Raw genomic sequence first — 23,284 nt, forward strand, 5'->3', positions numbered from 1 at the left:
AGAGACAGATCATGAACGGGGGAGGGGCAGAGAGAGAGGGAGACACAGAATCGGAAACAGGCTCCAGGCTCTGAGCCATCAGCCCAGAGCCTGACGCGGGGCTCGAACTCCCGGACCGGGAGATCGTGACCTGGCTGAAGTCGGACGCTTAACCGACTGCGCCACCCAGGCGCCCCTAAATTGTATTTTCAAGGCTTTACTTATTTACCTTACATTATCTCAGTTATCTTCCTGATATCATTGTGGAATTGTATGATGCAAATTTAAGTTTCTGCTTCTGCATTTTATTTAAAAAATTTTTTTAAATGTTTATTTTTGAGGGGGGGGGCGGGGGACAGAGGATCCGAAGTGGGCTTCATGCTGACAGCAGAGATCCCAGTGTGGGGCTTGAACTCACAAACTGTGAGGTCATGATCTGAGCAGAAGTTGGACCCTTAACCGACTGAATCACCCAGGCGCCCCACTGCTTCTGCATTTAAAAAAAAAAAATTCATCATCTTTATGGTTGCTATCTTTTAAGGGGACTTTTTATGCTGAAGCACTTCTCTTTCATTGTTGGCTGGTATTTTTCTCTCAGAGGGTACATTTAAGGTTATTTTGGCTAACTTGGTATGTTTGAACATGCTAGATGTTGACCACATTAAGTGTTGTTCCATCTTGAATCATTTACAGGGTTGTTGGCTTACTGGTTTAGAATTATTTACTGGTGAATTAAGTCTGGAGTTTGACTATTTATAGCAAAGTCAGCAAACTTTTTTCTGTAAATGGCGTGTAGTGAATATTTTAGTCTTTGTGGGCCACAGAGTTCTGCTTCGTATTTTTTTTTTTTTTTTTTTTTTTTTTTTATTCTTTAAAAACGTAAAATCCGCTCTTGGCTAGAGGGCCAAAGAAGGTCTGTGGTTTGGGCCCAGAGCCCTAATTTGCCAACCCCTTGTATAGAGCCTTATTCTTAAGGAAGAGCTATTTGTAATTTGACTTTATATCCAAGCTGCTCTCAACTGTAACAGAATTGAATTGGGAATTTTTGCCATTGCTTTCTGCATTTCTGGGAATTAACTAATGCATTAGAACTAGAAAAACCTGAATCCTGATAATGTTATGAAAATGATGACACTTACCTTACATTAATATCACACTTTTGTTGTGGGTTAGCCATTTAAAGAAAGTCATAACTGATTTCATTACCTTTTGGAAAAAATATTTAAGGGAATGCTTGTACATCAGTTTCCACTCTTCTGAAAATAGCCATTTCTCTGTCATAGATAAAAATAGAAACAACTTTAACTGCAGCAGTTCATATATTCATAAACTATTTCTTCAGGGGATGATTTCTCTTTAGCACAAATATCAGCATGTCATATTGTAAAAGTCATTTTTGAAAATAAGAATGCATCAGGAATAGGTTTTCCATGGTGACAATTAATAGTTAAGTTTAAAAGAGTTTACCTGTTAATACATTCTGCAATGCATTGTCTGCTTGCTGTTTTTATTTTGTAGTAGTAAATACCATGTTCACTGCCTAAAATGTTGCTATGTGTATTCATGTTTTGGTTTAGAATTTCAGAAAGAGAGCAAGAAATAACTGGTCTTCAGAATGAGTTAGATTCTTTGAAGGAGGCTGTTGAACACCAGAGGAAGAAAAACAATGTAAGCAAATCTTGTCAGAATAAAACTTTCCTTTTTATTATTTCACTGAAATACCATGATTCAGAATTTTTTTAATTTACTTTTAATGTAGATTTTTTCTTAATCTTTGTGCTGTTTTGTGTGTACCTTATTTGGGAGGATTATTAATCATTTTATTAGAGAACATATTTTAATAAATAAATGAAATGACTAATTTGTATATTTCTGATTATAATTTTAAGTATTGAAACTATATTACAGCTTCAGATTTTAATTTTTTTATTAAAATGCAATTGACTTTTGGTTGAACTTTTATTTGAAAAAATTCTTTCGTCTCAATATTTTAAAATCCATTGTATTTTTTTAAAATTTGACTAGGCTAGGCTTTTTGTAAACTGAAAGTAAGCCAGTACTGAAACTCAATATTTTCAGTAATTATGTCTTTCGGAGCCTTCTGGAACCTCCCTTTTTTTAACTGAGAGGTGGTTCAAATTTTGGTAACGAAGCATGTTAGAGGCCTCAGAACCTGAATACATTTACAGTATAGTGGAAGAGGATAGTGCCCTAAGAAATACAAATCTTAATACTTTTACTGAATAGACAGTGATTTAGGTGATTCTTAAAAAATTCTGACCAGAAGGTGATACCTGTAAGTAGAATCCAACCATTTCTTGCTAGAGAAGGAATTTTTGCACACAAAAGTATGCTTGCTAAGACTTGAGCAAGGTTAAAAATGTTCCTGAAATCTCTAAGGGGATATTGATGGGAAATTGATATGTGTTTTCCAGTGGAAGTTTAATTTTTCAAAGTCTGCATTAATTTGTTAATTTAACATTAGTTGACATGTACTTGCACCCCAGAGTTTGTCAAAATTAGGTATGTGAATTGCCCTTTGTGTGTCTGTGTAACATTACTAACAGCATTGCTTGGCCACAAAACCAATATATTTGAATTTGCCAATATATTGTTAACATCTTAACTGTCTTTTATCGTCCGGATTCTGAGGCAGGGAGGACGTAGTAATACCAGTGTAATGCAGCAGCATCGCTGCAGGCATGGAAGTGTGTGAGAAGTGCCCGGACACTGGAGGCCAGCAGATTGCGGCGTCAGTCCATTCCCGCTCAGCCACTTCACTGGCTGTGTGCACTTTGCCAAATTTCTGAAATGACCCCAGCTGTGGTTTCCCCATCTATAAAATGTTATGAGGATTAATGAGAATTTACATGAAGCACCAAGTTCAGTGTTGGGCACATAAGTAAGCATTCAGTAAATGGTGATTATTGGCTTTTTGTTTTTAATGTTTAGATTTCTGAATCTGAAGAAAGACTGAAATATAGCAGATTGTACGTACTTCTATTTGCTAATGAAATGCTGTTAAAATAGATCTTTCAGAGCTCAGTTTCCAATGACTTCTGTTTCTCTTCCAAGAGAATGTGGTTTTATAGCTTTCTAGCCTCCCCATTTTCAGCCTCGATCAGGTAGCTCATACACTCATGTCAGGTTGCTTTGTGGCATACACGTGTGCAAGTGCAGTGACTATGTTATTCTTAGGTAGACTCAACATGCGTTGATTTGATAAAACCTATTTAGAGGGGAAAGTTATGCCACAGTGGAAAGTCCGAGTGATAATGGGCCTCGTTTAAAAGCCACAATGTAAAGCTTTTTGCAATACTTGTGTATTTTCTGTCCTTAATCCCCTAATATTTGATGTACCTGAAATCATTTTTATCTTGGTTTGTGTGTTTACTTTTGAATGCTTTCTTCTTTGTCACACATGCATAGTAATTACTCTACAGCTGGCATATTTGGTGTGTATACTAAAACATGGGAAGTGGGCATCTTTATTTTCTCATTCAGACTTCTAAACATTGCTTTTTATTTTTTTGCTAATATACATATTTCCCATTGAAATAATTTTGCAGTAACCAGCATTTAAATGCAGTGCAAAATACTGATGAAGTAAAAAGCAAAAATCTTTCAATAATGGATAAACTGAAATCATTCTTTCTAAAAATGATTAGGACCTTCGGGAGAAAAACTGGGAAGCAATGGAAGCATTGGCATCAACTGAAAAAATGCTGCAGGACAAAGTGAACAAGACTTCCAAGGTTGTAATGCTAACTCCTAGAAACAATCCACCGAACAGAGAAAATCTGCAGCTTGTCTTAAAATCAGACTAAAGCATTTAATTTTACTGCAATTTAAATATAAAATCTCCTTATCATCCACATTATCATCTCTGTCATCTCTGCTTTTTTTCATCTACTCTTCAAAGCTTTAATTTTGGGCATGTGGTTTGTTGTGATTACCTGATTGAGCTTTGGTGATTACTGCTTTAAGCTGTAGAGTCTCAGGAGACCTATGCTACCCATGTAAGCCCTTGTCACTGTATGCCTTGGGGGATGGTTAAGAGCCTCGGAAAAAACCCTGACCCCCTCAAAATCTAACTGAATTAAACACATTTGAATACATAGATGTACATGAAATCTGCTGGGTTCTTTGGGGCACACCAAGAGGACTCACACAGGGTAGAAAATGATCAAAGTGTTAAGTACAGGGAAGCGATCAATTCTGGCTGGGTTGTTCCTTAGAGGAGATGAAATTAAAATTAAACTTAAGGTTTTGAAGTGGCTGGACAGTAATGAGGCATGTGTTATGTATAGTGTGGAATATTAATAGAAGGGATTATTCTCCTGACTGGAGTATGTAAAGTACTCCTGAAACATACAGCTCCCTCTGTCTTCACAATGGTAAAGGATATTCTTCCTGAGTTTAAGTTGTTGGATGGTTTGGAAGATTCTAATGAAATGTAATGGAGAAGAGTTGTTTTTAATGATTGAGACAAATGTGCCAGTTTAGTCAGGCATTTTGAAAATTCCTACCAAGGATAAATGTGGAACAGGAGTATTGAATTTTGTACATGGGCTAATAAAGTTAATTATGTGATTCAGTTCATCATTCTGGAATTATTTTGTGGACTGAGGGAATCTTTTATTTTTCCTGTAGTGTAATAGATTTGTATTTCTATACCTACTCACCTGGGCTTAATTTTCACTAAAACCTAAATTTGAGATAGCTGGCAGACACTGGGACTGGAGAAATCTAGGCCAGGTAGGACTTTTTTTTTTTTTTTTTTTGAGCATAGTTGCAGTCAGTTCCGTTAGCAGTGGGGGGGGGGGGGGGGGGGAGGGGCGGGGTTTCTCTTTACTTATTTTTCACTGTTAACACCTGCCTTTTAGCTTCTATTTTGTTAATGAGACTGGGTTTCTGGGAAGTGCTAATTACTTATTATGCCATTCCTGCAACAAATTATGGGCCACTGTCATAGGCATTCTTGTATATTGTTTACAAAAGAGAACTAGAATTTATCCATGTTTCATCCTGTGATTGGTGAGGAGTATAAAACTTTATCCTTGTTTCAAACTTATCACCAAGTGCATGATGTTTTCTTACATAGCCAGTGTTCTACAGAGAATAGAAATTGCAGTCTTCCTCTATTTTAATGGAATTTAGACTGTTTTTCAGGTAGCCTAGGTGTAAAGTGATGTTGATTGACTCAGAACCACAAGTTAGGTTGGAGGAGAAAGAAATATGTACAAGAATTCCTTTAGTGTTTTAGATGATACAAATAAGTAATAATCTTACCTAAAATGTAGGAGAGGATGGTATACTACTTTTTCAGGTTTATCTTTAAATTAGTAAGTATTCTTGAGGAGCTACTATCAATGATAAGTTCACATGAAAGATACTTTGTATATATTACATTTAGATAAAGATAGCAGTTTTCAACATAAGATCTTTTCTAGGCATTAAAGTAGAATGGAGATTGCTATCCACAACCAAACTACTGTATCAAATGAAAACTTTTTAGCAAAATTAGTACAAATCAAAAGTAACTTTTCATTTTTTTTGCCTCTTGTTATAAGTTTGACACTTGTTTCTTTTACTTAGATTCTTTTTACCTTGGAAAGCTTTCTAAAAAGTGCCTCTTTTCCTATTTTTCTTCGGTGATCGTTCTACCACTTCTGTGGTCAGATGATAAAAATGACCTCTTAATTGTGAATTAATTCTGAATCAGCGGTTAATTTTCTTTGAAGGAATGTATCTTATGCAGTTAGATGGGTGTATTTCTGAAAAATAGTGAACTTTATCGAATCATTGAAAATACTCCATTAAAACATCTAGTAAAGCCCTGCCACTAATCTTGAGTAAAGTTTTTTTTGTGTCTGCAGAGAATATGATTAATCTCTAGTTTTTATTGTGTAATTTTAGATTTTCATGTTAGGTTTTCTAAATTGGTGCATATGCCTCTTAAATCAGTACTGGATTTCAAAGGTCGCATTTAGATGATGTTGGAAAGATAGGGTTGAGATGTTGTTAGCTTGCTTGCCTTCTTGTCACCTCAGCTTCATAAATGTTTTTTCTTGGCTTGGTTTAGGTGTGCATTTTTATAGATGTCATTTTTTAAAAAATCTGGTAGAGGTAGTTTGATTATTAGAGTTTTATTTTGCTTGTGATCAAGTTGTTACCCTAATTTTGACAAACCATGGTTTTGAGTTAATAATTGATACCCATTGTACTTGGTTTTAAAATCACCAAATTTAGACATGCATTTGTAATACCTTTAAATTTACAGCTGACAGAGTCCCTACAAGTGTCAGAATTAGTTTTCTTGATGCTTGGTATTAGTGAATTAATTGCCATGAGTTTTTCCTCTTTCCTCTTTTTCCCATATGTACCACCCATCAAATTTTGACAGCCTTTTTTTTTCTTTGTTTAGCATAAGTAACTTCACTTGACCTTGAAGCTGGAAATGTGAGATTTGCCATTTTAATCCCATCATTATTATAGTCCATCAGTAGTGCATTTTTTTTGTAGAGAGATTTGCTAGACCATAAGCCTCAGTGTTGCTCAGATGCATATTTTTTGCGTATAGTTTAAATTTTAGCTATAGGAAGTGTTTTTTTTTTGTTTTGTTTTTTATGACATGTAGTTTAAAGTTTTAGCTATAGGAAGTGTATTTTTTGTTTTCTTATTTTTTCTATTTTTTAAATTGAGGGGCAAATCACTTGTTTTCTAATGGCAAGGGAATTATCAGATATTGCCTTGGCTTGATTAATATAAGACATGGTTATTTAGGATGCTTTAGAGATTTTGCAGATTTTTTCTTACAGAAGCATTTTAATATTTTAAAAAGAGAAATTTTAACTTTTACCAGTATTAAGATGAATTTTTAAAATACTGTGACTTTTTTCTCCCTTAGAACTTAAAAGACTGTAACTTTTTTTTTTTTTTTAATTCTATAACCTTGTAAGTTTGATTTGGTTCATCTTCTGCTTTAGGAAAGACAACAACATGTGGAAGCTGTTGAATTAGAAGCTAAAGAAGTTCTCAAAAAATTATTTCCAAAGGTGTCTGTTCCTCCTAATTTGGTAAGATTGATTTTTATTTCTTTGCACATGTCATCTTTATCATTATTCAAGGAAGTTGTAATGAGCATTCTGCACTTGGTTCACAAGTACATCTATTCCTTAATCTTTTCCATTTTTAACTTAGGGTGCTTTTGAGTAGGTAAGATAAATAACTTGGTTCAAAACTCATTTCTCTTTATACAACTGATACTTTTGTTTTATGCTACAAAATTTACGTAATATATTATTTAGAGGATCATAAGCATATTTGGGAAAGAAAAATTTCTTAATGTTTACTAAATCAGTAATGTTTTTAATGGCTTTATTCAAAATAGAGCTTAATTTTAAATGATTGCTTCTTAGTTTTAGGAGCACTTTATTTTCTAATTAAATGTGTTTAATACTTTGAGGCTTTTTTTTTCTTTTCAAAACTCAACATCTGTTAACTTCTTTAAGCAAAAGGCTTGAAGGTAGTACAGAACAGCTTGCTTTACTTGAGGTTAAATGAGAAAAGTTGCTTTGAATCACAGAATTATTACAGTGAATATTTGAGGCAGAGAAAGTGAGTGTGCATGTAGTTTTGTAAAATGGTGTTGTAGGTCTTTTTTAAAAAATTTTATTTTAATGGAAAATTGTATACACACTCAAAAGTAGAATAGCATAATGAGCCTGATGTACCCCCTTCCATATATCAATACACAGTCTTGTTTTACCTCCTTTCCTGTACTTTCTAGATTATTTTGAAAGAAATCAAACATCAGAGCATTTCATCAATAGTTATTTTAGTATGTATTTCTAAAAGATAAGGATTCCTTTAAAAAAATTACATGAAAAAAATCTTTAATTTCATACATTTTGTCAATACATTTCTCCATTTGTTATATAAATTTTTAATTTTAATGAAATAACCACTTTAGTTTTTTTTTTTTTTTTTAATGTTTATTTATTGTTGAGAGAGAGAGACAGACCAAGCATGAGCTGAGGAGGGACAGAGAGAGAGAGAGGAAGACACAGAACTGAAGCAGGCTTCAGACTCTGAGCTGTCAGCACAGAGCCCACCGCAGGGCTTAAACTCATGAACCATGAGATCATGACCTGAGCTGAAGTCGGACACTAAACCAACTGAGCCACCCAGGCGCCCCACCACTTACTTTAGTTTGTTTTAATCAAGACCTTAAGTAAGGTCAATATGTAATTGGTTTAAGATGTCTCTTAGGTTTTTTTTTTTTTTTTTTTAATTCCATGGATCCCCTCCTAAATGTCAGCAACAGCCCTTCTCTCTCTCTCTGTCTTTTTTTAAACCTGATGGTTTCATATGAAGTTTCCTAGTCTGGATTTAGCTGACTCCACCCTTGTAGTGTCAGTGTGTTCTCTGTCCTTTGTATATCTCATAAATTGCTGGTCCATAGAGGCCTGATTAGATTCAGATTCAATACTTGGGACGTAGGATGGAGTAGGGCAATATTTCATGGGCAGTGTTGTGCACTTCTGTCATGAGGTCTATAAATGTCTGCTTGTCTTTCTTTGGCCCATTGGAACTTATTTAGGCTGGCTATCCAATCCTTTTGACATAGCAGTGCTATATCAACATTTTCTACCTCAAACTTGGAATCAACTGTTTCTCCAAGGAACTCTTGGCTCTTTCTGTGGGCACTAGGTGTGGTATAAATAAACTTAACGGCCTGTTCTATGTGTAGTTTGAGTTTAGCTCTTGTTCTCAGATTATATCTACATACAGTCTAAGTTGAACTTGTACGAGAAGCAACAATTCTTTTGTTTCCTTTGTAACTGTTGAGGATACATTCAGGTTTGATCAGTTTAGTAGATCTCTACCACTGTGGGTTTAACTGATGGGATAACTTGCACTGGATAGGCAAATGGACACATTGTCAGTTCTAGTGCTGGTCTTAACTTTGAACCGAGAAGAAGGAGTTGTTATTCATCTATTTTATATTTTTTCTTTTTGGCCATAATGTGTTTTTAATTCTTTATTCCCACTTTAATTTTATTACTTAATGGAAATAACATTTGGGGATTGATTTCTTTGACAGTATTTTTATGAGCCAAGAGAGTTAATGATTTATAATATCTATTTTTTTAATTTAGATTTTTTTAATGTTTATTTTTGAGAGGTAGAGAAAGAGACAGAGTGTGAGCAGGGAAGGGGCAGAGAGAGAGAGAGAGAGAGAGAGACATAGAATCCGAAGCAGGTTCCAGTCTCTGAGTTGTCAGCACAGAGCCCGACGCGGGGCTTGATACCACAAACTGCGAGATGATGACCTAAGCCAAAGTCGGACACTTAACCGACTGAGCCACCCAGGCACCCCTTGTAATATCTATCCTTGAAAGGTTGTGTAAGATCACCAGCATTAAAAATCCTTTTTTATGTAACAGATTTATTCTTACCAACGGTATTACCCACCCTCAATAGCCAAATGTTTTTGACACTATAAATGTTTATAAATCGCCGTTAGACTTGGATGATGATATTTGGCTTTTGTTCATCCACTTGTTAAAAGTTGAATATTTCTGCATGTAGTCTATATTTGAGGAATATATTAACTATACCTCTTAGAGTGTAGTGTTTTAGGTTTTTAAAGGTATGAAGGATAGGATAATTTATTTAACTTAAGATAATAAAGCAGCTTTAAATTTAATCTTAAGCCAATATAGTCAGGTATAAAAGGACTTGTATACCTGAAGTATAATCCTTTTACTGTTTTCTTTTGCTTTTGTGCTAAGCAAATCCTTATAGGAGAGATCTAAACTATATAACCTAGAGGAATGTTTACAAACATTAAGCAACTAAATTAGCTTTTCAGCTGACTAACTTTTATTGAATCCTGGTATTTGAAGCTAAGTAAGATTTTAATAGTACATTTATTCTTGGATCAAATTTATAACATGAGAGTGCTTTTTTTTTAATAGAGACTCTTGACTAATTTATACTGTGGGGTATTGTATTGTGGGGGTGATCTCAGCATCCGGTTTTATTGTTTTTTTTAATTCTTATTTGAAAGAGTATAGAGAATCCTGTTTCAGCACAGAAGTAATGCTTGATATTAGAGTAGTTAATAGAAATTTCATATGTGTTCTTTTTTCTTGGAGTAAATTAAACCAAGGACTTTAAATCAAATTTCCTCTTCTTCTTCTTTTTAGGTATTTGTTAACAAATACTCTTTACCAGAGTTTAAAATTTGGATAAGAAGCATTAAAAATGTAACACAATTTGTTCTAAAATTTAGAGTAATTACTAAAACCAAAATATATGCCTGGATTTGCATCCATTTAACCTATTAGCACAAATAGAGTTTTTGTTATTTTTAAACAAGTAAATGCGTATTCTTATCACTTCTCATTATGATTTTAAAAACACTTCATATTTATTTTGAGGTATGTTCAGAATCTCTGGAGCATCTTCATGGAGTTTGAAATCCTCTGAATTGAGTATTTTCCGTTGAACTTTCAGTTTGAGAACTCGGAATACTTAGTTTTTGAGAACTGGTTTATCTGAAAAAAGTTTTGAAAATTCTTTCTCTGTTTTAAAGATTGAATCTGTTTGTCCTGGCACTATTTAAGTGGTAGAGGCTGGAATTAAGTGAGCCTAGATCTCTATCTAAGTCCTGAATTCAGTTGCCGATAACCTTGGTCAAAGTAAATAAGATTTGATTTTGATGGTAGTACCTAGGTATATTTTTAGTGTTTATTTTCAAATCTGGGTTAGGTACAATTTACACAGCAGTTTATTTTTCTTCAAAATTTCCAGAGAGGTGGTTTCTTTCATTGTCCTCTAGTTTGGTTATTTAAAATTTTGTCCCTATTTCGTTTAGGTATTTTTGGAAATTGCTTATTTTGACTTTTCTTTTTTACAGAACTATCGTGAATGGCTGCATGGATTTGAAAAGAAGGCAAAAGAATGTGTGGCTGAAACTTCAAGTTCAGAGGAGGTTAAGGTTAGTTCAAGAAATGAAGTATCTCTGTTTTAACTGACATGGAAAAATGAAGTAAATCCGAATTTACCTTTATGAGCGTGGAACAATAAAGTATATATTATGAGTAGAATAATGACCTTTTGAGAAAGTGTAAGAAAGTGATTTCGTTTTGTATAAATTTTGGTAGAAATGCCACAAGTCTTCATTGTATTTGGTACATATACAAAGCTAATGTTTGCTGTTTTTTTAACTCCGTATTGTAATCACTTCTAAAACTGTATATTTAACTATCTCTTACTCTGTTTTTAGTCTGTTTAAAAAGTAAAGATCAGTTGAGGTAGGTAGGTAGAAACTGACTGGTTTGCTAAAGTATCCCCAAATACATCATTAAGAGTGTTCAGAATCTAGATGTGTCTTTATCTTTGCTAATGTTTGGAAGATATTTTGTATCTCAAGTGGCATGAATAAAATCCTCTTTTCCATGTGTGTGTAGCATAGGTATTGTGACTTGACTTCACTTGTGGGTCTGCTTTGATTTCACCATCCTGCTAAAGAGCGATAAGCCTATTTATTATAAAATTGTGTAATATATTTTATAATAATCAGACTCAGGGAGTTTTATTAGCGAAGACTGAGTGACCAAAAAGGTCACTGAACTTTATTTTTACTTAAGAAGGTTGAAATGTATTGTTTCACTATAAAGCAGTCAGAAATCATTTGTCAAAATACACCATTAAATACTGCAACAAATTTGAAGTACACAGTTTCCTGGTAAAACTAGAGAATTTTTCTTTATTTTATTCTCTGTAGGTTCTAGAGCACAAGTTGAAAGAAGCTGATGAAATGCACACATTGTTACAGCTCGAGTGTGAAAAATATAAATCCGTCCTTGCAGAAACAGTAGGAAATGATTTTTAGTCTACATTTTAGTTTTATTTTTAAATTATTAACTTATTCCTTAGAGTCTTAAATACTGATCTTGTCATTAGAACATGAATTTTTCAAAACAACCGTTCTTTTGCCCATAGGAAGGAATTTTACAGAAGCTACAGAGAAGTGTGGAGCAAGAAGAAAACAAATGGAAAGTTAAGGTCGATGAATCACAGAAGACTATTAAACAGGTATTTACAAAAGAAAAGCATAGTGCAGTAGTTCTGAAGAATGTGGGCCCTGGATCAGTAGCATCAGTGTAATGTGGAAACTGGTTAGAAATGCTTTTTCTTGGCCCCACCTGAGGTTTTCTGAATATGAAACTGTGGGGACAGCAGTCTGTGTTTCAAACACCCCCACAATGGATTCTAATGCCCACCCAAGTTTGAGAATCACTTGTTTAGTGTACGACCAGACAGTAGTGATAGAGGATGTAAAGTGCTTTGAACATAAGGCAAAGAATTTGGGGTTCAAAATAAGCTTTACATTGGGGCTCCTGGGTGGCTCAGTTGGTTAAGCGGCTGACTTTGGCTCAGGTCATGATCTCACGGTCCGTGAGTTCAAGGCCTGCGTTGGGCTCTGTGCTGACAGCTCAGAGCCTGGAGCCTGTTTCAGATTCTGTGTCTCCCTTTCTCTGACCCTCCTCCATTCATGCTCGCTCGCTCTCTCTCTCTCTCTCTCTCTCTATCTGTCTCTCTCTCTGTCTCAAAAATAAACGTTAAAAAAAAAAAATTAAAAAAGCTTTACAGCATTGATATGTGATCCATGATACAGTATTCAAGAAAAACTTCTTCTTTTCATGTGATCTGAATGTTACTGTAATTTTTCTCCCATTTATTTGGCTGCGGTAAAGGGTGTCATCTCTGTGGTAGTCATCTTTGTATGGTGACAGATAGTAACTAGACTTTGGGGGCCATTTTGTAATGTATGAAAGTAATCGAATCACTGTAATGTACACCTGAAACTAACAGGATATTGTATGTCAATTATACTTCAATAAAAATATGTAATAATCACTTGTTTTCCGGTGCCAACCTGTGCAAAATCTAGGGTTGCCAGTGGTATTCTATGTTAATGCATTTGGGGATTAAATACAGCCAGTTAATAGTTGATTGTTTTAAAAAAATTCAGCACTTTTAGCTAGGCCTTAATATAATATCATGCAAATGGGGTGGGTTTTGACTACTGGTTAGATCAAATGTCATACTCTCATATTTAAGGTCTTTTAAAATTCAGTATGGTTTTAAATGAGATACATTTCAGAACCTCTGAAGTGTCTGCTTAAACTTCTACAAGGTTTACGTGGTCATGTGATTGTTTCGCATTTCAGATGCAGTTGTCATTCACATCTTCAGAACAAGAGCTAGAGCGATTAAGAAGAGAAAGTAAAGATATTGAAAATGTATGTTATTTCATCACTTGTAACCTGTGGACTCATTTTTAGTATTAAGGGTTGTCTTAAGATCTATGTTTTAAGATTTCTGTTATCTAATGATGCAGTTGTTATGCTTTTAAGAATATCGTGGGTAGTGTTTGAGATGATAAAGTGTTATGTTTGTGTTATAACTTTTCATTATGGGGGAGCTTCGTGAAAGGAGATCTTAAATATGTTAACTTTTCCTTCTTTGTTGCTTTGCCAGCTGAGAAGAGAGCGAGAGCATTTGGAAATGGAACTAGAGAAGGCAGAACTTGAGCGATCTACCTATGTTACGGAAGTCAGAGAGGTACTTACAATAGAACTTTTTCTACCTTGCTTCTCAATTTAAATGAAGTTTTATAACAGTGATAGTATTTCCGTAGAAGTTGTTTGTGGCGGAGCTTCCGAGTAGCATACAAAACATGGGATGTCATAAGGAGACCAATCTTAAACTCTAAACTTCATTGCAGCTGAAAGATCTGTTGACTGAATTGCAGAAAAAACTTGATGATTCATATTCTGAAGCAGTAAGACAGAATGAAGAGCTAAATTTGGTAAGAAGCTTGTTCTCCACTGGGTATCAAGTAGGCTCTGAAAACACTTGTGTTGACATGTGGAGAAGCCATCCAGACTTCTTCTCCTTGCTAACCTCTTTAGCTTGGCATTTTTGTAAGTTTAAGATAATCTTCATATTCTGATGACTTCCTAAGATGATCTTTCTTTTCTTTACTCCTAAGATGACCCCTCCTTTCTTAGCTCCTAACAATAGCATGTTGGGCTTGCAACTCTTCTCCAGAAAAAATTTCTGTGTTTTATAAAACCTGTTTCTTGGACAGTATTATTTTCAGTGAATAAAGAAGTGAATCAGACAGCTAAATATTGGCTGAATTGTGAAGATTGTTTTCTCAGTTACCATGCTTAACTGGACCTCTTATTTTCTAACCTGGAAGGAGATTATTGAAGGTTAAAGATATGTCTTCTTCATTCAAGGACAATAATTCATTCCATATTTTAACTGGTCTTTCTATAGATTATAGATAACAAAAAGCTTGTGAAAATTCTTTATCATTATTATAACATTTAGAGCATAGTAATTCTAATCTATAGACTTAAAGATAACTAAGTTTAGCTAAATGCCTTATAAAACATAGAGTACCCTGTATTCCCACTCTTAAATTTTCTGGAAATTTACAGTGATTATGACAAGCTTAGTTGTTAGATAAATAGGACTATCTTGTTGTATGTTTCAAACAATCATGTCTTTCTGTGACTTAAAAATTGTTATAGCACATGACTAGATTTAAAGTACTTGGATAAACTCTAGGAAGATTATAAGATTGTAAGTTCCTCTTAGCCCAAATTAATCCTGCACGGTTTGGAACTTTCTTATACTGCTGTGTATATCAAAGAAAACTTCTTAACTCACTCATTTGGCTGGTCTTCTGTGTTATGGCAGTGATTTATGGGAATGAGTTTTCAAAGTAGGCCTCTTTGAAATGTACACATTTGAGCCTTCCCCTACCCTCCCCTTTAGTTTTGAAATAAAATTTTGGTTTTTACTTATCTTCATTTTACTTTAATTAAGTCATTTCCACCTCAGTGTGTGACTAGTTTTATACATATGCTATTATATTGCACATATGCTATTATATTGCACAGATTGGGACTGAGATTATGTCACAGCTACAAGCCATAAGCCCTACCCTACAATGTGTTGTTAAAAAATGTTTAACTACTATTGTTAGAGATCTTACTTTTTAAAAATTTTATTTTTAAGTTTATTTTTGAGAGAGAGAGAGAGAGAGCGAGTGAGCAGGGGAGGGGCAGAGAAAGAGGAAGACAGAGGATCTGAAGCAGGCCTTGCCCTGACAGCAGAAAGCCCAATGTGGGACTTGAACTCACGAACTGTGAGATCATGACAGGAACTGAAGTTGGAAGCTCAACCAACGGAGCCACCCAGGCACCCCAAGATTTTACTTTTAACTTTGGTCCTTGGTAGCTGACTCCAAGGGTAGTAGTGAGCCCATAGGATTATAGTTTAGTCTTCATTTGGCCTGATGTTCTCTTTGTAGTTTTTCCCTACTTCCATTAAGAGACCATTTTAAATGGTATTTGTTTCTTATTTTTGCCTTGAATCTTCATTTGAGTCTTCTTTTTGTTTGCTCAGGATAACTGTTGCCACATTTTAAGATAAAATAATTTTGTTTTCCTGTACATACTTTGTGTGTTTGGAATAATCTCTCTGATGTACTAAATTAGAGTTAGGTAAAGGAGCAAAAACTGAAGCATTTGGGTATTTAAATAGAGTTCCCAAAATCAAATTTCCACATGAAAAGTCCCTCACTAATTTTCTCTCCAGTTTGAAGGTTAGGATCTTCTATTTCCCCTTTATGGGTCTTGAGGAACTGTTTGGAAATTTAGGCCAATGGGTGCGAGGCAAGGTCAGTTAACCTGCCTGATGACTTTAATAAGAAAGTTATTTTTTTGTCAGTATAATCCCTTTCCCTTATTCATATTTAATTGGAACATTTATCATGAGAAAAGGCATTATATACTGACACTAGAGTTTATGGAACTTTACAACTAATTTGACAAAGTGGTTGTTGAGACATATCTTAAGATATCTCTTGTATAATTAGGCCATTGTGGTCTTGCACTGATCTCTTCAGTGATGTTTTAAAGGATTATCAACTTCTAAATTTTTAAGTTTTCATTTTACTGTATTTGTAATCTTCTGTTCAATGTCTTTTAAAATATTACACAGTTGACTCTTAACTGGAGAGGTCAAGAAAGCCTTAAAAAACTAATTAGTAAAATTTCTGACTACTTGCCTTTTAATTCGGAATAATTTAAATATGAACGATGTACTTAATGAATAGTGATTAGTAACACTTTTTAAAGGCCCTTTACTGGAATGTGATGGTTTTGTTTTTACATTTGCAGTTTTCTATTCTAAACTCTAGTTTGTTTCTATAGCTTTTCTTGTATTTAGCTTTACAGATGGGAACCTCCGCCGCTTAGCTTTTCTATACATCTGGTGCAGCATATTGGCTAATCCACTGTGCATAATAACTGTTAGCGATCCCATTCTTTCTCATTCATTCTTCTAGAGGTCTCAGCACAATCAAAGAAGGATGCAGATTAAGTTAACTGTGGTGTTCCTTTATTTTTACAGTTAAAGACACAGTTAAATGAAACACTTACAAAGCTTAGAACTGAACAAAGTGAAAGACAGAAGGTAGCTGGCGACTTGCATAAGGTAAGATGCGGCCTGTCCTGAAGATGCCATATCATCATATTGTGTTGTGCTTTGAATCTTAAGCAAACACACTGCTAATTGTAGATTTTTTTTTTTTTTTTTGCATATTAATGTGTTTATAAATTGAAGCTGTTTTACAGTCACTTTTTTGGAACAAAAATTTTGGCTTGTTTTTCCATTCTTAATTTGCTTCATTATTTCAACACATATATATAAGTACTTGCTTTATAAAGTATAGATTAAGTTTTAAATTTGAGTGAAGCTACTCTTAAAAATTTGGTTACATCCATTTATTGTTTTGTTGAGATTTGCTTATGTAGTTGCTTACAAAGTATGTTTCTTTAGATTTTTATAGATCTAAAAGATGTTTCAGAAATTTGTGCCTTTTGTTTCTTTGTAGAAGTACACTTTCTTTGTCTCATATAAATGGGCAGTTTTTAAGATTACATTTCTTTTTACATTAGGTTAACAAGTTATTTGTAATTGTTATTAGATATTTTTAGTAATGCAGCTTACATATGCTTATATCAGCTGCTTTAGAGTCTGTGTTTGTGGGAGTCATTAGCAAAACAAATATGTCACTTTTTTAAAAGTTGAGAGAAATATTTTTATTTGTTCTGTATGATATAGCTTATAATTGTTATCTAGAAGCCTAGGAATCTATAGAGTACGTTTAGCGTGATGGAAAACACAATCTAGGAATTCAGAATAGCTTTAAGTTACATTGGTGTTAGTGTTATCAGAACATAAAATGTGAACTCAGGATGTTTTGTATCAGAGCTCAAACTTAGATACGTGATACATTGTCAAGGATGAGCAATCTGATTTACTTTGATACGTGCTTTTAATTTTTGACCTTGATCAAAATATACAACGTGCGCTTTTAGCCTAGCAGTTTGGTTTCTCAGATACTAAGGATATTAAACAGGTGCTCGAAGATAAGGATGTGCCATGTTACTTACAACAGAAATACTGTGCAACATTTGATTGGAAATGCACATAAATATTTATTGATATAAAAAGTTAACAAAAATACTTTGTGAAACAAACAAGTATAAAACAGCATGTATGTTAAAATCCCATTTATATGAGAGTTTCTGCCCATATTTTCTACTGTCGCAAGATGTATACAAGAGGGATCTGGACAAGAGAGTCTGGGCAAACCCACTGACTTTTTTAGGATTTGTGGGGCATATATGGTTTCTCTCACATATTCATTTTTGCTGGTGTGCTTAACACAATGCTTTAAAAATGTAAAAACCACTCTTAGTTTGCGAGCTATACAAAAACAGGCTGTGTCCAGAATTGGCCGATGCCTTATCTAGACTAATAATAACCTAAATATCAACTGTGGTTATTTCTTTTTTAAATTTCTTTATACATTTTCTGTATCGTTTGAACTTTTCAAACAATAAGCAGTGAGCATGTGTTTTTATAATCTGGTCAGGGAGGAAGCTGTTTTCATTTTCGAGAGAAAAACAATAGATTGGCTGTACCTGTATTTTGACATGAGCTTTATTTAATCTTGTACAGAATATGTAAGAAAATCGCTCATTTTTTTTCTCATATGTTTATCAATTGTAGTATTTCAAGGCTACCATATTGTTTTCCTTACAGGCTCAACAGTCACTCGATCTTATCCAGTCAAAAATAGTAAAAGCTGCTGGAGACACTACTGTTATTGCGAATAGTGATGTTTCCCCAGACACGGTATGCGTTTTCTTTAACCACACATCTCTAGGCTAATTACCTTGTAAATCACATAAAGAATAAAAAGTGTGCAAGAACCATCTCTGACTTAAAAAATGTCTTTGTAACGTATGTCCATCAGTTACGTTGAATTCTTACCGAAAGCCATCTTTTCTATGATATATTTTATCTCTGAAGTGCAGTGTTTTTATTAAGTATGTTTTCACTTTAGCTTAATAAGGTGTTGTATTCATTTTAATGTTTGTGTTGCAAGTATTATGGTATACTGCTTAAGAGTGTGGACTTTGGTAGACTGCTGCCTGGGCTTGAATCCTGACCCTGCTGCTTAGTAGCTTTGGACAACTTTCCTTAGCCTCTCTGTGCTTTAGTTGCCCCATCTGTGAAAGGCAGTGATAATAGTACCAATCTTGTAGGATTGTTGAAGGGAATAAATGAGTTCCTATATAAAACACTTAGAATAGTCTGTAACATTTACAGTAGTGCCTAGCTCAGTATATGTGAACTTAACTTTTACTGTTATGAATGTGCTTTCCTTTGGTGTCTGGCGAATTTTTTTCTGAAAAGAGAAATGGATTTATAACTGATATTCAGGGTATAGATTGTTGCCTTTGTTGGCCTAGTAACATTTGTAACCTAGCTTTCTTTGGTGCAACCTTATTTGCACCCCTAGGTAGCAAACAATATTTCCTTTTTAATGTTTGTTTATTTTTAAGAGAGAGAGAGAGAGCATGAGTGGGGGAGGGACAGAACATAAAAGAGAGAGAGAGGAAGACACAGATTCTGAAGCAGACTCCAGGCTCTGAGCTGTCAGCACAGAGCCCAACGTAGGGCTCAATCTCATAAACCGTGAGATCATGACCTGAGCCTGTCGGATACTTAACTGACTGAGCCACCCAAGTCCCTTGCACACACTATATTTATGTGGTTTTTGTTATTATTTATTCTCATGTGATTTTCAGTATTTTTCATGTTTGTATTTAAAACAACAATAAAATATTTTCTATTTTGGTTGCAAATGCCTTTTCCTTATTCTGGAGTTTCTCATCACTTTCCCCTTCTCTTTAGGAGTCTTCTGAGAAGGAGACGATGTCTGTAAGTCTAAATCAGACTGTAACACAGTTACAGCAGCTGCTTGAGGCAGTAAACCAACAGCTCACAAAGGAGAAAGAACACTACTAGGCATTAGGTAAGGATAACTGAAGTGTCATTGTCTGTGGGTTATTGACACTGTGTATGTGAATGTGTCTGTAGCGTATGCTTGCCGTGAGTACAGAAGCTCTTGTTGCCCTAATGGAAATATTCCCCCTTTCTCACTCTCTGTACCTCCAGATGATAGCTTTAGGTTTCTTGGAGCTTTATTACCATCTCTTACATATTTTGGTCTTGTGGCTTGGAGGGGGAAGATCCTTTTATTTTTGCCACCTTTGACCTTCTTATAAAACAGACTCTCTTGTAACTTGTTTACCTAGGTTTTGTTCATTGCATAATGTGTGCACCTGTTTCTTTAGTTTATCCTCATCTTCATTCTGGTACAGGATCTATGTGATTTTTTTTAATGACTTGGTAAAATAAAGTGACTAATGTTTTTACTGAGGTAAGATGCTGAATTGAAAATCAGATTATCACAATTTCTTTAAACTGGAAACTGAGTTTTACTTATGTTTGCTTATAGGGTAAAGAAATTCCCCCTTTTTTTTTAATGTTTATTCATTTTTTGAGAGTGAGTGAGTGAGTGGAGGAGGGGCAGAGAGAGGGAGACACAGAATCCAAAGCAGGCTCCAGGCTCTGAGCCATCCTCATAGAGCCCGATGCAGGGCTCAAACCCACGAACTGTGAGATCATGACCTGGGCTGAAGTTGGAATTTTAACTGACTGAGCCACCCAGGCGCCCCAAGAAATCCCAGTTTTTAACTCCTGAAGTGAGAGTCTGAATTGAAGATAAATAAACCTATCATTAACCTAACCATGTTATGAAATTTTATTGCCCTCAGGATAGGTTAGGTGTCCTGGAAAAGTTGAGCGGGTCACCATTTTGATTACAGGGGCAGCAGTCTATCTATCTCACTTTTATAGAACGATTGTCTTCTGACCTGTCTTGGCATAAAATCTCCTTTAAAATGCTATTTCAGGTCAGTTACCTCTAAAAGACTTTGTAGATAAACCCAGCTCATTATTTTAACCTGCCAGCAAAAATAATTACTCCTTAATCTTTTATCCTTGGTAAGCTGATCTCTCCATAGCATATAAACTTCTGCCACATTACCTCCCTTCTCCAAATTGGAAAATAACCTGCTTCCTGTTTCATTGGGAAACCCATTCTCTCATGTTTTCAGCCTTACTCTCTTTACTGCACATGTTCCTTCTGCAGTCTTAAAAACCTGTTCTGATGTCTTATTTTAACCTCATACTTCCTTCAGGATACCACCTTAATTTTGTTTGTTTGTTTAACAGATATTCTTAAACTATTCTCACAGTATGCACTTCTCTACTTGCTGTTAACAGCTTCCTCTAGTCTAGAATACCATTCCAGTGAAAACTTTTTTTGCTGGGTCATTAGTGATTTCCTAATTGCTAGATCTGATACAGGACTTTCTTTTAATACTGAAAGTATAAGAAAGCATAATAGTTTTCAGTATAAAGAACTGAAAATAGTTATGAAATATGCTAAATATGCTGGAGTCAGTCCATAGGCCTTTGTGTGATAGGGAAAGGGCTTCATTTTTGAGAGCCTAAAAAATTCCAAGAATACTTACTATCCTTGTCTTTCAACCTTGTCAGTGGCATTTCTCCGTCATCTCAGAGGTGTTCTTTAATATTTCTTTTTCTTCCCAAACACATGGTTTGCTCATATTAAGTCTTGTGAACCTGTTTCTACATTGGTCTTCATCATATTAAGTTTGAGACTAAATACTGATTAATGGTAGTATAACACTTTTATTTTTCAGATTTGTTTTCTCTGAGGTATGAAATTGTAGTAACTTTTAAAAAATATATATCCTGGCAGTACAACTAAAACTGAGCTATTGTTTGGCAGGTAGCTCCCCTGAGTGCTAACTCTTATCAGCTAATGAACAGAAGTCCAGGTTTGACAAGTGAAAGGGTGGTTGAGCATCAGCAGTGCATTGTGAAGGATAGGATGGATTGTATGAAGATCACCGTCCACCAGGCACTTGAGAACTCTGTCGTCTATAGGTTCTACCCGGCATTGACAGTGATAACACTTCCCTACACAACCATTGGTTCCCACAGCTCTTCTTTGTGCCCTTTAAATGTTTATGTTACCAGGGGTGCCTGGGTCGCTCAGTCGGTTGAGCGTCCGACTTCAGGTTATGATCTCACGGTTCGTGAGTTCAAGCCCCTCCCTGTCGGGCTCTGTGCTGACAGCTCAGAGCCTGGAGCCTGCTTCAGATTCTGTCTCCCTCTTTCTCTGATCCTCCCCCGCTCACATTCTGTCTCTCTCTCCCTCAAAATAAATGAACATTAAAAAAAATTTTTTTTAAATGCTTATGTTGCCCTCAGTGTTTTAACTTTAGCCATCATTTTTGCCCAGTGTTTTCTCCCTCTCGTTGAACTCTCTTAAAACTAGTACTTATGATGAGAAAAAAATCCAAACTACTACCTGATGATTAAATTGGAAGTTTAATTTGCTTAATCATCAAAATGTAGATAATAGATTAATATCTGATGTCAGGAAAATTACTTCTTTTTAGTATATGTACCACAAGTACATATGAATTGTTCACAATAATGCTGTACAGTTTTGATAAGGCAAAGACAGTGTTTGAAAGACAAAAATGAGAGAGGTGATGATATGTAGTAATTTAGTTTTCTAAATCCTAATATATGTTACTTAGCATGTAGGGGTAGGTATATTGATCTTACAGACTTAATCTGTAAACCCTTAAGCCTTCTCTTCTCTTTTGGAAGTCTTCCTATCCATCTCCTATCCCTCCTCCCTCTCTCCCTCCCCAAAAGAGAAGATTATCATTCCTTCCCTTTTTCATGAGTTGAGGTCATTTTTTTCAGCTTTGAACTGGCAACACTAGTACTTTATAGTATACCTTTTTTTTTGTTACCTATCTTTCAGATATCTATTTTTCTTTATGTTTCATATTTGCCTAGCTTCTCAGTATTCAAAGTGTGTATCTGACCATATCAGAAGATTTTATTACTCCAGAGTCTTAGTCTGGGCTGCTATAACAAAAATCCCATAGACTGGGTGGCTTAAACAACATTTATATTTGATGGTTCTGGGGGCTGCAGAGTCCAAGATCAAGGCTGCAGCAGATTCTGTGCCTGGTGAGACCTTCCTGGTTTAAAGACGGTCATCTTCTCACAGTGTCCTTGCATGGCAGAAGGGGCAAGAGAGCTCTCTTCTATCTCTTTTAGAAGGACACTAATCCCATTCATGATGGTGGAGTCTTCCAAAGGCCTCACTTCCAAATGCCATTGCACTGGGAGTTAGACTCTCAACATATAAATTTTGGGAGACACAAACATTCAGACCATAACATTCAGGTCCTGTTACCTTGGAACCAGCGTATGGAATCCTGGGGAGGTAGGACGATAATTTTAAAAGCAGTCACTTTATGAGTGTGCTCCTAAGCATGAGCAGGCTTCTGACATGTGGTCATTCATTTAATCTTGACAACAACCTAGGACGGTAGATAGGTGGTATTATTATTATCATTATCATTATTGATTATTACCATTTTACAACGGACCCATAGAGGTTCCTGTAATTTGCCCAAGGTCATGCAGCTGGTAACTGGGTGAGCTGGGATTTGAGTCGAGGTGATCTCTGCCCAGCACCTATGCTCTTAATCAGTACTTTTCTTCTCCTTTAATCCACGCATTCTGTGTTCTGACCCCTTTTGTTGCTGCTTTCTTTTCTCTTCATCTGGCTAATCCTTAGTTGCCAGCCTCTTCTTGCTCATGTAGTCAATTCTGACTTTTTCCTAAAGTTGGTATTTGGTTTGTCAGTAGTGAATTGGAGAGG

General features: G+C 35.1%; 1 protein-coding gene across 10 annotated transcripts in view; it reads left to right on the forward strand.

Moving 5' to 3' along the window:
• Nucleotides 1–23,284, forward strand: part of KTN1 (kinectin 1) — a 109,468-nt gene that overhangs the window by 83,917 nt on the left and 2,267 nt on the right. For 4 of the 10 annotated variants that reach the window (XM_045451050.1, XM_045451053.1, XM_045451052.1 and 1 more), the window contains 12 exons: nt 1,557–1,647; nt 3,648–3,734; nt 6,969–7,058; nt 10,910–10,990; nt 11,780–11,869; nt 11,998–12,090; nt 13,230–13,301; nt 13,540–13,623; nt 13,787–13,870; nt 16,492–16,575; nt 18,193–18,285; nt 19,351–19,471. In XM_045451050.1, coding sequence (XP_045307006.1) covers nt 1,557–1,647; nt 3,648–3,734; nt 6,969–7,058; nt 10,910–10,990; nt 11,780–11,869; nt 11,998–12,090; nt 13,230–13,301; nt 13,540–13,623; nt 13,787–13,870; nt 16,492–16,575; nt 18,193–18,285; nt 19,351–19,464 — 1,063 coding nt within the window. In that variant the 3' untranslated portion in view covers nt 19,465–19,471. The remainder of the gene's footprint in view (nt 1–1,556; nt 1,648–3,647; nt 3,735–6,968; nt 7,059–10,909; nt 10,991–11,779; nt 11,870–11,997; nt 12,091–13,229; nt 13,302–13,539; nt 13,624–13,786; nt 13,871–16,491; nt 16,576–18,192; nt 18,286–19,350; nt 19,472–23,284) is intronic. The other 6 variants (XM_045451054.1, XM_045451057.1, XM_045451055.1 and 3 more) reach the window with 3 other exon arrangements.

The sequence above is a fragment of the Leopardus geoffroyi genome, chromosome B3, assembly GCF_018350155.1.
Source record: "Leopardus geoffroyi isolate Oge1 chromosome B3, O.geoffroyi_Oge1_pat1.0, whole genome shotgun sequence".
Classification (NCBI taxonomy): domain Eukaryota; kingdom Metazoa; phylum Chordata; class Mammalia; order Carnivora; family Felidae; genus Leopardus; species Leopardus geoffroyi.